This window comes from Acomys russatus, chromosome 20, assembly GCF_903995435.1.
Source record: "Acomys russatus chromosome 20, mAcoRus1.1, whole genome shotgun sequence".
NCBI classification, from domain to species: domain Eukaryota; kingdom Metazoa; phylum Chordata; class Mammalia; order Rodentia; family Muridae; genus Acomys; species Acomys russatus.
Genome location: NC_067156.1, coordinates 32,236,523 through 32,250,179, shown reverse-complemented (window position 1 = coordinate 32,250,179; position 13,657 = coordinate 32,236,523). Strand labels below are relative to the sequence as shown.

The 13,657-nt window shown below is 36.8% G+C and overlaps 1 protein-coding gene across 2 annotated transcripts; it reads right to left on the bottom strand.

The window, feature by feature from the left end:
• Positions 1-1,737: 1,737 nt before the first annotated feature.
• LOC127204700 (serine protease inhibitor Kazal-type 6) lies at positions 1,738-13,249 on the bottom strand. 2 transcript variants are annotated; one of them, XM_051163941.1, is made up of 5 exons: positions 13,042-13,249; positions 10,573-10,595; positions 5,068-5,142; positions 2,881-2,996; positions 1,738-1,898 (listed from the first exon to the last, which is right to left on the bottom strand). In XM_051163941.1, the coding sequence occupies exons 1-5, from the start codon at positions 13,097-13,099 to the stop codon at positions 1,853-1,855; spliced, it is 318 nt and encodes a 105-aa protein (XP_051019898.1). In that variant the 5' UTR covers positions 13,100-13,249; the 3' UTR covers positions 1,738-1,852. The 2 variants fall into 2 exon arrangements, with proteins under 2 accessions (XP_051019898.1, XP_051019897.1); XM_051163940.1 differs by lacking the exon at positions 5,068-5,142.
• Between the last annotated feature and the right edge of the window lie 408 nt (positions 13,250-13,657).

The following is a 13,657-nucleotide window of genomic DNA, read 5'->3' as shown; positions in this document are numbered from 1 at the left end:
TTCTTTGATTATTTTCATAATATCTTCCCTACACAAATATATTTGAGATCTTAATTGCACTCATGTATATACTTATTTAGTGGTTCTGGAAATAAACACAGGGCCTTGTACATGTCAGACTAGTGGTCTACCACTGAGTTAAAACTTCTGATCTTTAAGTCATACCAGTGACATTAACATTCATACTTAAAAACATATCTCGTACATCAAGGTCAAAGCCAAAGCCTGAACAATAACCACCATGCCATACAATTTGGGCTTATTACCTTCTCCCTGAGCAACCTGTTCTTTGTCTACTCAACAAAAATCTTTCTTAGCTCCAATGTATCAACTAGACAAACTAGGCACTCTTCAACCTCAAGGATTGTGACCTAGCATCTACCTTTGCTCTTCTTCAGGATGATTGCTAGAGTAATTCTCTCATCTCCATAATGTTCCACTGGCTACCACTCTTCCCTAAGAATTTTCATCCATATTAACAGATTCTACTTAATATCTTCCCTGTAGCATATATCACATTCCATCTTACTATATTTTTACTTACCATATTTATTGCTTGTACTTTTTATTTTATTTTTCCATTATTAAATGTCAATCCAATTAGCTATTGAAGAATTATTGCTTCTTCTTACCTCCATCCACAGATGTTATTGTAAGCAACTAGAACAAGGTCTAGTCCAGATTGGACACCCATGTCAAGGTTTTTAACAGAGTCAAAGTCCTTGCATTTAAGGAAATCTTGATATGTGTTAACTGAGATTTTCCTCAAGAAGGCATTATTTGTAAAAATCACATTCTAGTGCACATAAGTATTCAAGTGATTGGTTCCCAAGACTTCTGCACCAGTTTCTTAGACTGAAATGAACTTCTACATGGAGATGGTGGCCTCTTATAGAGCAGAGCTGCTATGCAGATTATAACTAAATTGCTGCAAGTCTTTGGATTCCTAACACTCGATACAGTTTTTCTATCCTACAATGAGATTCTCTTTTCCTTAAGAGATTTTTCACATATTTTTACTGAATAATCAGTATTTGTTAAATATTCACTGTTCAGTTTGAGCATTTCTTTACTTCAGAATGTCTCATGATGTTTCCAAAAAAATCAAATACCGTGTGTGCTTAAATATTATATAGTCCAAATACACTATTTCAAAGAGAGGTGAAAACAGTCTTCACAAAGAATGCAGGCTTCATTTTCTTTAAAGATTTATTTACTTAGTATACAATGTTCTGCCTGCATGTAACACCTGCAGGCCAGAAGAGGGCACCAGATTTCACTGTAGATGGTTGTGAACCATCAATGTGGTTGCTGGGAATTGAACTCAGGACGTTTGGAAGAGCAGGTAGTACTCTTAACCTCTGAGCCATCTCTCCAGCCCCACATTTCATTTTTATGTAAATTAACTTTCCTGAAATCAAGAAGCACCAACATCTTGTGGTCTAATATTTAAATAACATATTTTAGAATAACTTTAATATTCGCTTTATTATTGTCATGCAAATTCCAAAAGTGAAAAAGAGAGACACTTTTTGTAGGACTTCATTGTGGTGTATGGTGTATTTTAATAAGGAAAGCAAGATTTTGATTCAAATTAATGACTCCCATTCATTGTTCTTGGTTGTATCAGTTTGTTTTATTAATCTCAGACAAAAATGTAATCAATTCTGCAGAATTTGCTTTATTGACAGTCAAAAGAAATAGACATATTGACCTATGTAGGATACACATAGAATAAAAGTTGTGTTCTATTTTTTATGAATTTATGGTATTGCCAAAGAAAAGTAAAAGCAGAAATCAAAAATATAAGGATGAGAAGACAGGCAAGCTGGAACAAAACATTGGCTATAATTCAGCATTTCCCATGATGCTTCAGGTTGATCTTCCCAGAACTTTTCCTATTAAAAAGACAAATAAACATATACTTATTGCACTATCTTCAGTGCTTTTCAAAGGGTCAAGAGCAGTTTTAAATATGGTACCACCTATCCGGTTACTGGTTTTCTTGATATCTTTACTGCTACTCAGCAGAAGCTCATTGAATGCCCTCATCTATCTGTGAAGGGAGCAAATCTTAAACCAATCTCTGCTCTTAGTCCTTAGAGTTTTCAATACCTGTTACTCATTGTCAAATAGATTAAAGTAGATGGGAAGAATAATAGTGCCAATAAACGATAAGTCATAGTCCTGTTCTGGCAGGAAAATGGGCCAATCCTTCCATTCATTAAAATTTCATACTACTCCCTGGACTTCTGCTGAGAAAAAATGGCAATGAGCTGCATAGATAGGTCACGCATTAACATGTTGGTTACACATTAAAATCAGTATTGACACAATAAACTATTTTTTTACATAAGAGAAAGAGCTAGAAAGAGGGCTCAGTGTTTGAGCTGGCTGCTCTGAGCCCTCTTTCTAGCCCCAGAACCCATATGGCAGCTTTCAACCATCTGTAACTCCAGTGTCGGGTGGTCTGACACCCTTTCCTGAACTCCCTGGGCACCAGGCATGTACATGATGCCCAGAAATACACGCAGGCAAAACTCTTAAAGACACAGAATAAAAGTGAATAAATATTTAAGTAAAATAAAATGATGAAAAGTGTAAGAATTATTAAAGGTAAATTGTTCTATGCAAAATGCATTACAAAGAAATCCCCAAATGCATTATAATAGTTACAAAGTAGTTTAAATCTCTTGAAATAATTTCTATGCAATTTTATTTGCTTTTGAGACATTTATTTTTAATTCATTTTCTGAAGACTTTTTTCCCAGTCTCTGTAGGAGATATAGATAAAACATTCTAGGCTACCTCTTGAAAATATTAGTTTAACTTTGGAAGTTTATTCTCACAAGACACAGGTGTAGTAAGAACAAGACTTACGCCAATGCCTTGCAAAAGGCACATTTATTCCCATATGTCTGGCCATCAGAGCCACAGAGTGGGTCAGATTCCCGAGTGCAGAAGACCTTGGGGTCTTTGAACTCACCACAATTAATCTACAATGGAAAAAGAACATCATTAATATCCTGTCTAATAGACTAGTAATGTGAACAGGAGCTTAGCATAATGCCACGTAGCACATATTGTTTCACTGAGACCTTTTATTAAGATGTGTGAACTTGAGAAAAACATTATTACACTTACAGGTAAATTAATAAGGTCAAATGTTATAAGTTAAACTTTTTGCTCCAACATTAAATTGATCGTGTTGAGAGTAATTTTAGGTAATAGATGCCATTCTCTTATCACATGTACCATGTTAATATATTCTAGTAGAACTGCATACTGTCAAAACTTGGAATACAGGGGAGTTTCTAGACATTACATGGAGCTTGTTAGTTTTTTCTGTAGATGCAAAATTGTATATTTATTATATATTGAAAATGAAATTCTAATGTTTTTTACACTGACTTGCTCTAAGAATCTTTTTTTAGAATTTGGACTTTGATGAGTACTGCAGTAATTTATTCATGACCTCCTAAGCTGCTCTATTGAGAAGGATCCTAAAATTTCATTCAGTCTCATGAGAACAGTTGTTATGTCTAATTAAGAAGTCCTGTCACAGAAAATCAATGTAACACATCCTACTAATTACACTAATAAAAATAATTTGATTAGTAGCAGTAAAATCTTTGTCAATTTAAAAGTAATAGAATTGATATTTGGTGTACCTTTAGTTCCAGGATATTAATAATATGAAATCTTTGAACAAAACTCCTCCAAATATCAGCAAGGAATAATGGGGTGTTATTTTTATGTTAATAAAGAAAACTAGCTTTGATCTTGTTCTAGTTCCATTAAAGTAATATGCTCATGCTTTTCAATGTCTCCATAAAAGTTAATCACTTTCAAAGAGATTGTTTCAGCTGACCTAGTAATATCACTGAGAAGTATATTGACTTGTATTCGGCTGCAGGGATAAAAAAAAAAACTAGCTCACATCTGCAATTGAGTACCTCACCTGTGCTTGACACCTTACTTCTTAATTTTGGGTCCTGAATTTCCAATGATCTACTATAGTTGGATGATAATACATCTTTATTGACAGAATCATACTCAGTATCACTTTGAATCCTTGACTATACTTATAATCAGGACAAATTTCATTAACATAGCTTATCAATTCGAATGTTCAACATAAATACTATAGGTTCTACAATTGTATTGTATTGAGAATTCCAGATAACAGATTAAGTTGAACTGTTTATTACTACAAAACAAGCAATGCCTAACTGTGGGGTAATGAGTATATCAACTCTACTATGGTAACATTTTATTATATTTTATCTACATTACCCTATAAAACTGTGTTATATACCTTATACACAAATCTATAATTTTGAAATAGGATAGTAGTGAAATGTATGGGCCTTGGCAAGAGAAATCCCTTGTTTAAGATGACAGACACCATTATATGCTGACAAACTTGTACAGGTTTTGATTGGGAAAACCTTCAGTCATACAATTGTGTTTGAAAAATAAGCATGCACATGTTTAAGGCACCTAGGAGCATTAATTGTACATTATTGTTGAAATTTGGCATCTTACATTGTTGGGGTGAGGAAGTGCGGTGATGACCCCCTCTCTCTGTGCTAAAATATAAACTCATCCTCTATGCTTCTCCCATATAAATAATCTCTCTTTTAAGTTTTCAAATGGAGTTAAACCTAGAAAATCTGCAGGACAATATACATTCTGAACATGTTTTCCTCAGAACTTTATGCAATTTAATTCATTAATCATACATGTTCATAGATAGATCCTTGAGACCCAAAGGAATGTGAACTGCAGTGTTGTCTTTGATCTTTCATTTATTTGCCAAATGCTCAACGAGAAACAGAAACATAGAAGGCACAGCGATAGATGCTGCTCAGCCCGGGACCTGGTAGTGAACAGCATCTCAGGACGCATACCATCGCATCTTCATCAGAGAGGAGAGAAGAGCGAGGAGATGATGTAGTGGCAGCACGATGCATGACAAATGCTACAGCTGTGTGCAAGCTGCGCAAAAGGCACCTGGGTCTATAATCTCAGACACTGAGGGAAGTAAACAAGAAAGTCTCTTACTTGAAAGAGACGATGCCTTAAGACACCTTTCCCTCGCAATCGACCCTCTGATCTTGGGATCCAGCCTCTTCTGTCCTTTGGAAAGCAGATATAAAGACAGGCACTTGGGGAGAGCATTCACTGCCAGTGTTCTCATCCCCTCAGCCCTCCTCAAGCTCACTTCTCACCTTTTTCTGATCACTGGGAAAAAATTAGGAAGAACCAAGGGTTTTTAATAAACAAATTCACACTGATTAGCTAATATGCGAACAACAACAAGCCGCTTCAAACCAGCTTGCTGTTGAACCCATAAGGAATCTATTCTGAGTAATAGTGGGCTGCTTAAAGACCCCTGCAGAGAGCTGAGAATCCTGGTCTAGAACTTTCCCATTGTTGGTTTATTATCATAGGTGAAGCAATTCCTGTTTTTGTTTATTTTAATGAAGAAAGCACCGCTGAAACATCTGCTGTGCTTTGTTCTCAGGCCCAATGTGGAGACCAAATGTAGCATAGGATTTGCATAGGCATTGTGGAGTGTTTGAAATGGTCCTGGATTGGACTATAGAAAGAAGCTTCCTTATTGGAGGCCATTTCTCCTCCCCCCCACCAATATAATATTTTTATTAATTATTTGGGAATTTTGTATAATACACCTCGTTCACACCTGCTTTCCATCTATCCCAGGTCCACCCTCCCAACCTTTTGCCCTCCCCGCAAAACAAAACAAACAAACAAACAACCCAAAAAAACAGAAGTCAGACAACCCTCCAAGTCCAATTTGTGTTGCCCATATACACACTGGAGTATGGTAAAATTCCCAGTGGCTAGCCCCTTAAAACAAAACTAGGTCCCTGCTGTTTCCACTTATAGTCTTTCCCATGCAATAGGTACTTTCTAGTGCCTTTCTAGCTTGGATGGCCTGAGAAGTAACAATGACTTCTTTTGTTGAAATGGCTTAAATAAAGCATTTCTGTCTTTAGTTCTTCGGCTGGATGGGATATGTGGTCCTTCTTGCCTCAGTGCTTCTTCTATGTGTAGAAGAACCTCTGCATTAAACTGAAAAATCTGAGCAAGATCACAGCAGTCAGAAGACGAACCTGGGTGTTGCAGAGGCACAAAATGCCAGTGTAGTTACCAAACCAAACCAAACCAAACCCAACCCAACCAAACCTAACCAAACCCAACCAAACCAAACCCAACCCAACCAAACCAAACCAAACCAAACCAAAACAAAACAAAAGAACAGCTCCTTCTATAAGGCAGCTCGAGGGATAAAAGGATAGCTCCTACCACATGAAGAAAAATATTAAGTACTATTACTGGCATGGCTTTCAATCTGCCTGAATTTCTTCTTATATTTTGTAGACTCTTGAACGACATCCAAATAATGGGCTTCTTAGCGGAGTCAAAGCAGATCAAGACAGGGGGAGACAATAGGAGAATGGAAATGCCCTCTAATGAAGATGTCTCAAAAGAGCCATTTCAAGCTCCACATGGAAGAATGGGACCATAAACACCAGCCAGGTAAATTGTATCCCATCCCAGGATTTTGGTAATTTTAATAAGATTTATTTTTAATGCTGTTTGGGTTGTTTTCAGATTTAACAAGAAATTTAATTTTCTTTGATAGTCAAGACTTCTTTCAGGATCTTGAGTAGCAAACAGAGTATTGTCCTGAATCCTTGTGGTTCTTCAAAAACCTGTTGTCTCCTAAAATATTCCTAGAATGGCATGGCATTTAAGTCCTCAGATTAGTCGTATTTATTAATGAAGACAATAGAACCATCTACTTATACTGAAATTTGAGCACAAATGTACTTAAACTCAACTAAAAATGCAGGATGGTTAACATTTCAAGTTTATAAATCAAGCCGATGAAAATGTGCACATTCGCATACAAAGCACATGGACTCAAGATGGAAGATATCTTTTCCCCTGGTTAAAAAAAAATTCCCAGTCAATTCCAACTCCATCCTTTATCAATTCCAGTCTTCTCAATCCATCTCTGTTCTAGACTAGTGGTTCTCACGGCCCCTTTGGAGACTGAATGACCCTTTCACAGGAGTTGTCTCAGACTACCGGAAAACATACATATTTACATAACAGTAGGAAAATTACAGTTATGAAGTAGAAATGAAAGTAATTTTATGTTTGGGGATTACACAGCAGAAGGAACTTTGTAAATCATTGCAGCATTAGGAAGGTTGAGAACCACTGGTCTGGATTAGCCTCCCCTTTCATGTGCCTCTGTTCTCCTGGCAGTGCTCTCCAAAAATGATGCCTATGAGAATCAACATACCGGTTACCAATAAAACTTTTGCCAGCTTCTTATGATATATGCAACTCTTGATCACGCACATCGTTTAAAACTCCCAAATTGATAATGTGTCAGTTACCTTCTTCAGTTTTTGATTCTCCCCTCTTTAATAGTTGTTACTTTCAAAGTAGTTTTAAATATTTGACTTTCCTTAAGAATATGCAATTTCTCAAATAATCCTGTTCCATCCCAATATCAGTAACTCAGTCTGTAATTTTCATGTCAGAGGACGAGAAACCTGCAACCACCAGTTTAAGTCATAGCTAAGAATTACTTATTTCCCAAGCACATGCCCCTCTTTCCTCTGAACTAGCCTTCTAATCATTCCTTTTCATGGCAGCTCCACTCTTCAAATCCTCAGCCTGCTCTCTACTGACCTGGCCACTTCCTCCTTTGAACTGTTCTCTTTTCTTTCTTTTTTAACTTCACTTCTTTGCTAATTCCAATTTACTACCTGTAAAAGTCTTTAGTATTTCTTGTCTGGACCAATACCATAATTTCACTTCTATGTAAGAGATTTCCTACTGGTAGCAACCGTTCTACGTTTGGAGAAAGGTTATTTTCAACAATTGTTTTCATCATATTCTTTGCATAAGACAGGAAGACAGTAATCACCACATCCAATTTGTTAGAAAACTACTTCCTGAAACCTTTTACAGAGACAGCACTACAGCTGATTACAGCTAAGGCCATAGGGACTCAGCAGTCTACTCACTTTCTGCAGCGGGGGACTAGCTGCGTCCTATTCAGCAGTCTTTTGGGTTTTGTTCCATCTGGAGTTACACTGTGGATGCTGTCTAACACCTCCAAGCTGTCTAAATACTGTCAGTACATTAATTTTATGTAAAACCTAGGTAATTGTGAAGATCCAAGAATTTCAAACTCACCTTAGTACTGAGACACTGTTTTACAAATGTATTAAAATGAATCAGTCTTTATTTTTAAAAAACAATAGTTATACCAAAATGTTCTGCAGAAGAACCAGCTGCCGGGACCTTACATTTAAACTACCCTTCAAAGGGTATCACACCCAAACTTCAAGCCCTAGAAAGTGGCGATTAGGAAAGCAGAAAACACTCATTCTGTCTGGAGCCTAGGCTTGTCTGGTCTGGAATTCATTACGTCAACCAGGTTAGCCTTAACATTAAATGCTCCTCCTGCCTCAGCCTTCCCAGAGACAAGGTTATATGTGTGGGTGTGACCAAACACACCCGATACCTTGAAGAATGGTTGTAAAAGAATGTGAAATTTGAAAAAGGCCTATAATTAGGAACACACACTATAATCTCCAGGAAGATGTGTCACGGACAAAATTCCTGGCCTGAGAAGAATGACTTGATTGCTGGAATGCTGGAGGAAGCCTGACTTCCTTTTGTCTTGACTGGGTCTGACTTGAACTAGCATGTACATAACTTCAGTAATTCCTTCTGCCCCACTCTCCCTCTGACCAAGAAGAAGAAAGAGTAAGGCCGCTTGGGTGTGGTCTGGGAGGGCAAAACCTTTCTAGTACTTTATAGTTCCTAGGCGGCAGCTTTGGCAGTGCAGGCTTGGTTCATAACAATTCAAATATTTCGAGCAGGAAGAGGTGTTAGATCTCAGTGGACCTCAGCCTTCATCTTAAAGATGTGGAAACAAGGGTAATGAGAAGAGAAAAGGCACATGGCAAGTAACTGTGAATTAGATTTCCTTCACATTGTCTGACTTCAGAACCGATCAGTCCTTCACTGTCGAGTTTGGTTGCTGTTATTTTTTTTTAATTGCTAGATTTTGTTTTGTGTGGGTATCATCTGTGCAGTTGTTTAGAATGCAGATTCAAACTCCTTAACACTTCAACTTTTGCTCAACATCCTATACGAGGAACAGCGTATTTAGAAAATGTGTCAGCTGACCCTAAAACGAGCTGACCGTAAGACTTCAACCAATGTAAAGGAACAGGATAAACACATGATAGATAATACATGATCGATATGAAACAGAATTAAACTCTCAGAAATGAAAAAAAATCCCAAGAAAGGAAGTGACTTGTGTGGTTAAATTTCAAATCTTTTAGAATTATGTAGGTTTGTATGCAATGGTTCCATCATCTTATTTTACAATCTAATGGAGTATGAAACATTGCCTGAGTCGTAGGTCCTTTTGATTTGCTTCTAAATTTAGTATAAACTGTAGTATAAGACTTATTTGCAAAAACATACACATCTAGACAAGTTACAAGACACCATCAGTTTTAAGATACATCTTAATTTATGATATATTAAAATTAAAAACATAAACTTATGAATAATGCATACACAAGAATCGAAAAGTAGTTTTTAACTTTGTATGCCCAATCAGTTAGCAATACTGTCTGGGAATTTTGATGACAAGAGTTCTTGGACACTCTAAGATTTAAAAAGCTAGTATTCAGATCAACCTCAAATGCCCAACATAATAAGCATGACCAGCAAGGAAATTAGCTCTTGTTTATAAAAGTTTTCAATAGTTACATAAAAAAATAATACAGAAAAATGTTGCTGAATAAACCAAAGAACAACAACAAAAACAAAACAAACAAAAAACAAAACAAAACTCTTAATGAGTAAAATCTGAAGCTATTCTGATTTTATCCCCAACTTGCATTACATTTGGGTGTTGTAAACTCTGTTTCCTCCATACACAACATTTTGTTCATTTCTTACTTTTGTAAAAACAAACAAACAAACAAACGAATGAAACCAAAGACCTCTCTTCTAGCTCTATCAGAGGGAGTGAATTACATATTAGTAACTAATCCACATAAAATATTTACAGTTTTCCAAATGATTTTTCCTTGTTTGTGAATTTAATGATAAGTGCCAGTTCTACAGAGTCAACATTAGTACCTAGTTTAACAGCTGTGGCATTTTCAATCTTGAGGACGAAGTAATTTTTAGTTCAATAGCCTGGTTAAGTTAAGGCTAGGACACAAACTTTATTTCATATCCATCCTATATTTGTGTGTAATCACAAGACTCTGACAATATATAACAATGTAGGCTTGGACTCCTTTAAACTTAAAATTGTATAAAAGGAGAAACTGTAGTTTAAAAGCTGATTCTTTCCATTGATTTCTTGATTTGGCCTTTCTGTTCACACCCTGCCCCCCTTTTGTAGCATAGACAAACCTACTAGCCAAGGAAAAGCAGCCATATGCCACCTAGGCAGAAAAACAGAGACAAATCGGTACTAACCTGCCCTCCTTGACTGAAGACACCTGAAAAAAAAAAAAAAAAAAGCACAAATTCCAAACACTGTAATTTCTGAATGTGCAAAAAGTAAGACCTTCAAAATTGGCAGAAACATGCACACCTCCTCTGTTGGCCCTGCAGTGAAGCCTCAGAATGCCTCTTTTTTTATGTCTGCTCACTTCTTAGGGAGCAGTAGACCATGAAGGGATACTTTTGTTGAGGATTAACGATCAAGGTTCAAGATCTAGAGATTCATGTCACAGCCTTGGTCTCCCTTTTTGTTCATTATGGGAGTGGAGTTGGAAAGACTCTAACTAGAACCACAAGGTGCAGCCTTTGCCTTTTCCACGAAAAGCACAGGTGGTGGGCAGTGGGGAAACTTGCTGTTTACTGAACTCAGGATTGCTTTTCTGTCCTTTCTACGGAATCTCATTTTTAAAGATAGGATCCAAATATACATCCTTAGAGATCGATTCCTCCTCTTTCCAATGCCTCATTTTCTGTGTCCTTTCTATTTCTCTAAATGCCTGAAGATGGGTCCCTATGCAGTCTTACTTCTCTCATCCTCTTCTTTATTCTTAAAATTAACATTTGTGGTTTTTGATGTGGAGTGTGTTTTGTGCAGCTGTGAATGCACCAATAGCTTTCATGCATGTAAGCCCAAGGCTTCTTCAGCTGGGAAGTACAGATTGATGCTGCTTCCAATGTGGGCACTTTCAAGTGCAATGTATCAATGGATGTAGGAAAATTCTACAATTTTAATTTTCATAGGGGTCTTGTCATCTCTTCCAGAAGCTTTCCCAGCATCACTGACTCATAACTGACAGAAGAGGTGATTATGAGTACAGAGGCTTCTGCCATCTTCCTTGAAAGTCACACATTATGAAACTAGACAGTGCTGGGGAGTCTGTGTTTTTGTAAATACTCTCAATGATTTAATTATTTTAATTATAGCATTACTAGAAGACATTTTTTAAACAGGTATTGTGCCCTATCTACTATATTGGGCTCTTTATATGCATTTTTCTATATAATTGCCAATGTAGAAAACTTAAAAGGGTCATAGAGCTGAATGATGGAAATGCTAGGACTTAAATTCTTTTTTTTTTTTTTTTCAGTTTCAGCATTAACTACCTTGAGCACAACACTGCCATGAATGATATCTGATGCATTTATCTTGTTAATATAAAGCCATCTTACAAGGAAAAGCTACAAAGGATAACAACTGACCTCAGGGACTAAGTTTTAACATAAGTCTAACTTTATGCTATCTCAGGAAAAGATTTTGGAATAGTTTGTTTTTAACAGTCAAACTTACTTGACAACATTACAGGAATCTTTCATCTAATTTTAATGTGTATTTTAAAAGAATTGTTTCAGTAAATATGACTAACTATAGTGAAATTTCTCTATCAATTTAATGTCTAAGGTTTTTTTTAGATATGTCCATAATTTAAAAACCTTGAAACCAAAATGTTTGTCATCTACTGTTTCAGAAATTGATACAACACCCATGGAAGCACCTCCAGCTCCCTCAAGCTTAGTTTCGTCGCTCAACATTTACACGTGGAAAAAGTATCAAAAAAGATTGAGAAATTTCCTTAGGTGATTCAGGATTTTAGTTGGAAAGATGGAACTGTGCCGTGGGTCTATTTACTTCAGTGGACACGCTGCCCACCAACCAAAGGACTAAAAAAAAAAAAAAAAAAAAAAAAGACAGTAAATAGAAAAGGCTCTATTCATCAGGGGCTCCTTTGGCTTAGAAATGCAGCCTTTTCTTCTCCAGATGGATATTACTTTACATTGTGACTTTGAACCACCTTGGTTGAAGGATGTGTGCCTATTGCTCATTTAGAGTAAGTGGTCCAAGATATTGCCCATCTGAAGAATAATTTAACTTGTCTTTCTGGATATGCTTCTTCATTCTAAGGCTTAACTTCTTTTCAAAGCTCGACATTGAGTTTCTATCTCTCTTCCTGTTTCACTTTTGATTACTTCGGTCTCTTTGAAATAATAAAAAAGGGGACAGGAAAGTCTTTTTCCCCCTGAAAAGCCAAGATTAGTTGTAAGGCCAATTATTTGCCTTCTAGACTTGTTCTTACAAGTAAGCACAAACCTCAGTACAAATTCTAAATTCCACCCACTTCTTATAAGTAAGTTAGTGATTTTATTCTATGTATCTCAGTTTCATATATGAAGAGCAGGGATGCAAACCCCTTTCAAAAAACCGTGGATGATCTAAGACAACCCTTGGTACAAGCCTAGAGCAGAACACATGCTCAGTGAGTGACATTTCTTATCATCCTTACCAGCATCGTTGTCATCATCAGCACTACCATTGTCATGATGCATAATCTTTCCTAACTGCTCTTCACATAAAAATCATTAGAAGCTTTGAAAAGTGATGAAGATCTGCTCTTCTCCTCCTTTCCGATGTAACTATGGGAATACTAAGTTTAAGGGAAAACTCACCTGAGGAAAAGCATAGAAGAGCCAGGGAGAGGAGCAGAAAGACACCTGCTATTTTCATGGTGCCAGCTAGCTCACTCAGATCAGGCTGCTTTGCTCAGCTTAGGTGCTCTGTCAAGACACTTCCCAGAAACCCTAGAAAACACACACAGACACATATATATATAGAAGAGAGACATCATGAAGGTTGCTGGGATCTCCACCTTCTTTATAAAAATCTCCTTCTAAAACCATATGTAGCCCTATACACTTTGGGCATTTATGAGGATGTCACCAGCTTAAAGAAATGCCTCACGTGCCCCATCAGTCTTAAGAAGGAAAACAATTATGTGAGTCGCACCTTAAACCTTATTAATGGAGGATGTTATTTTCTTCTAGTAACCTACATTTTCCTAACAACCAATGCATCCCCTACTTTTTTCCCTCTAAGGCTCCACAACATAAAAGGGATGACTCACAGGTGGAGCTCTACTTTTCTGTATGTCTCTTTCAGACAAGCCCAACATGGCTGTGGTCCAGATGAGTAAGCACAGGAAAATGGAACTTCTGGGTGTACCTTGGATTGTCCAAGTCATCCAGAAGTACCTGAGGTAGAGCAGTGTTCTTCATTTTCACCAGA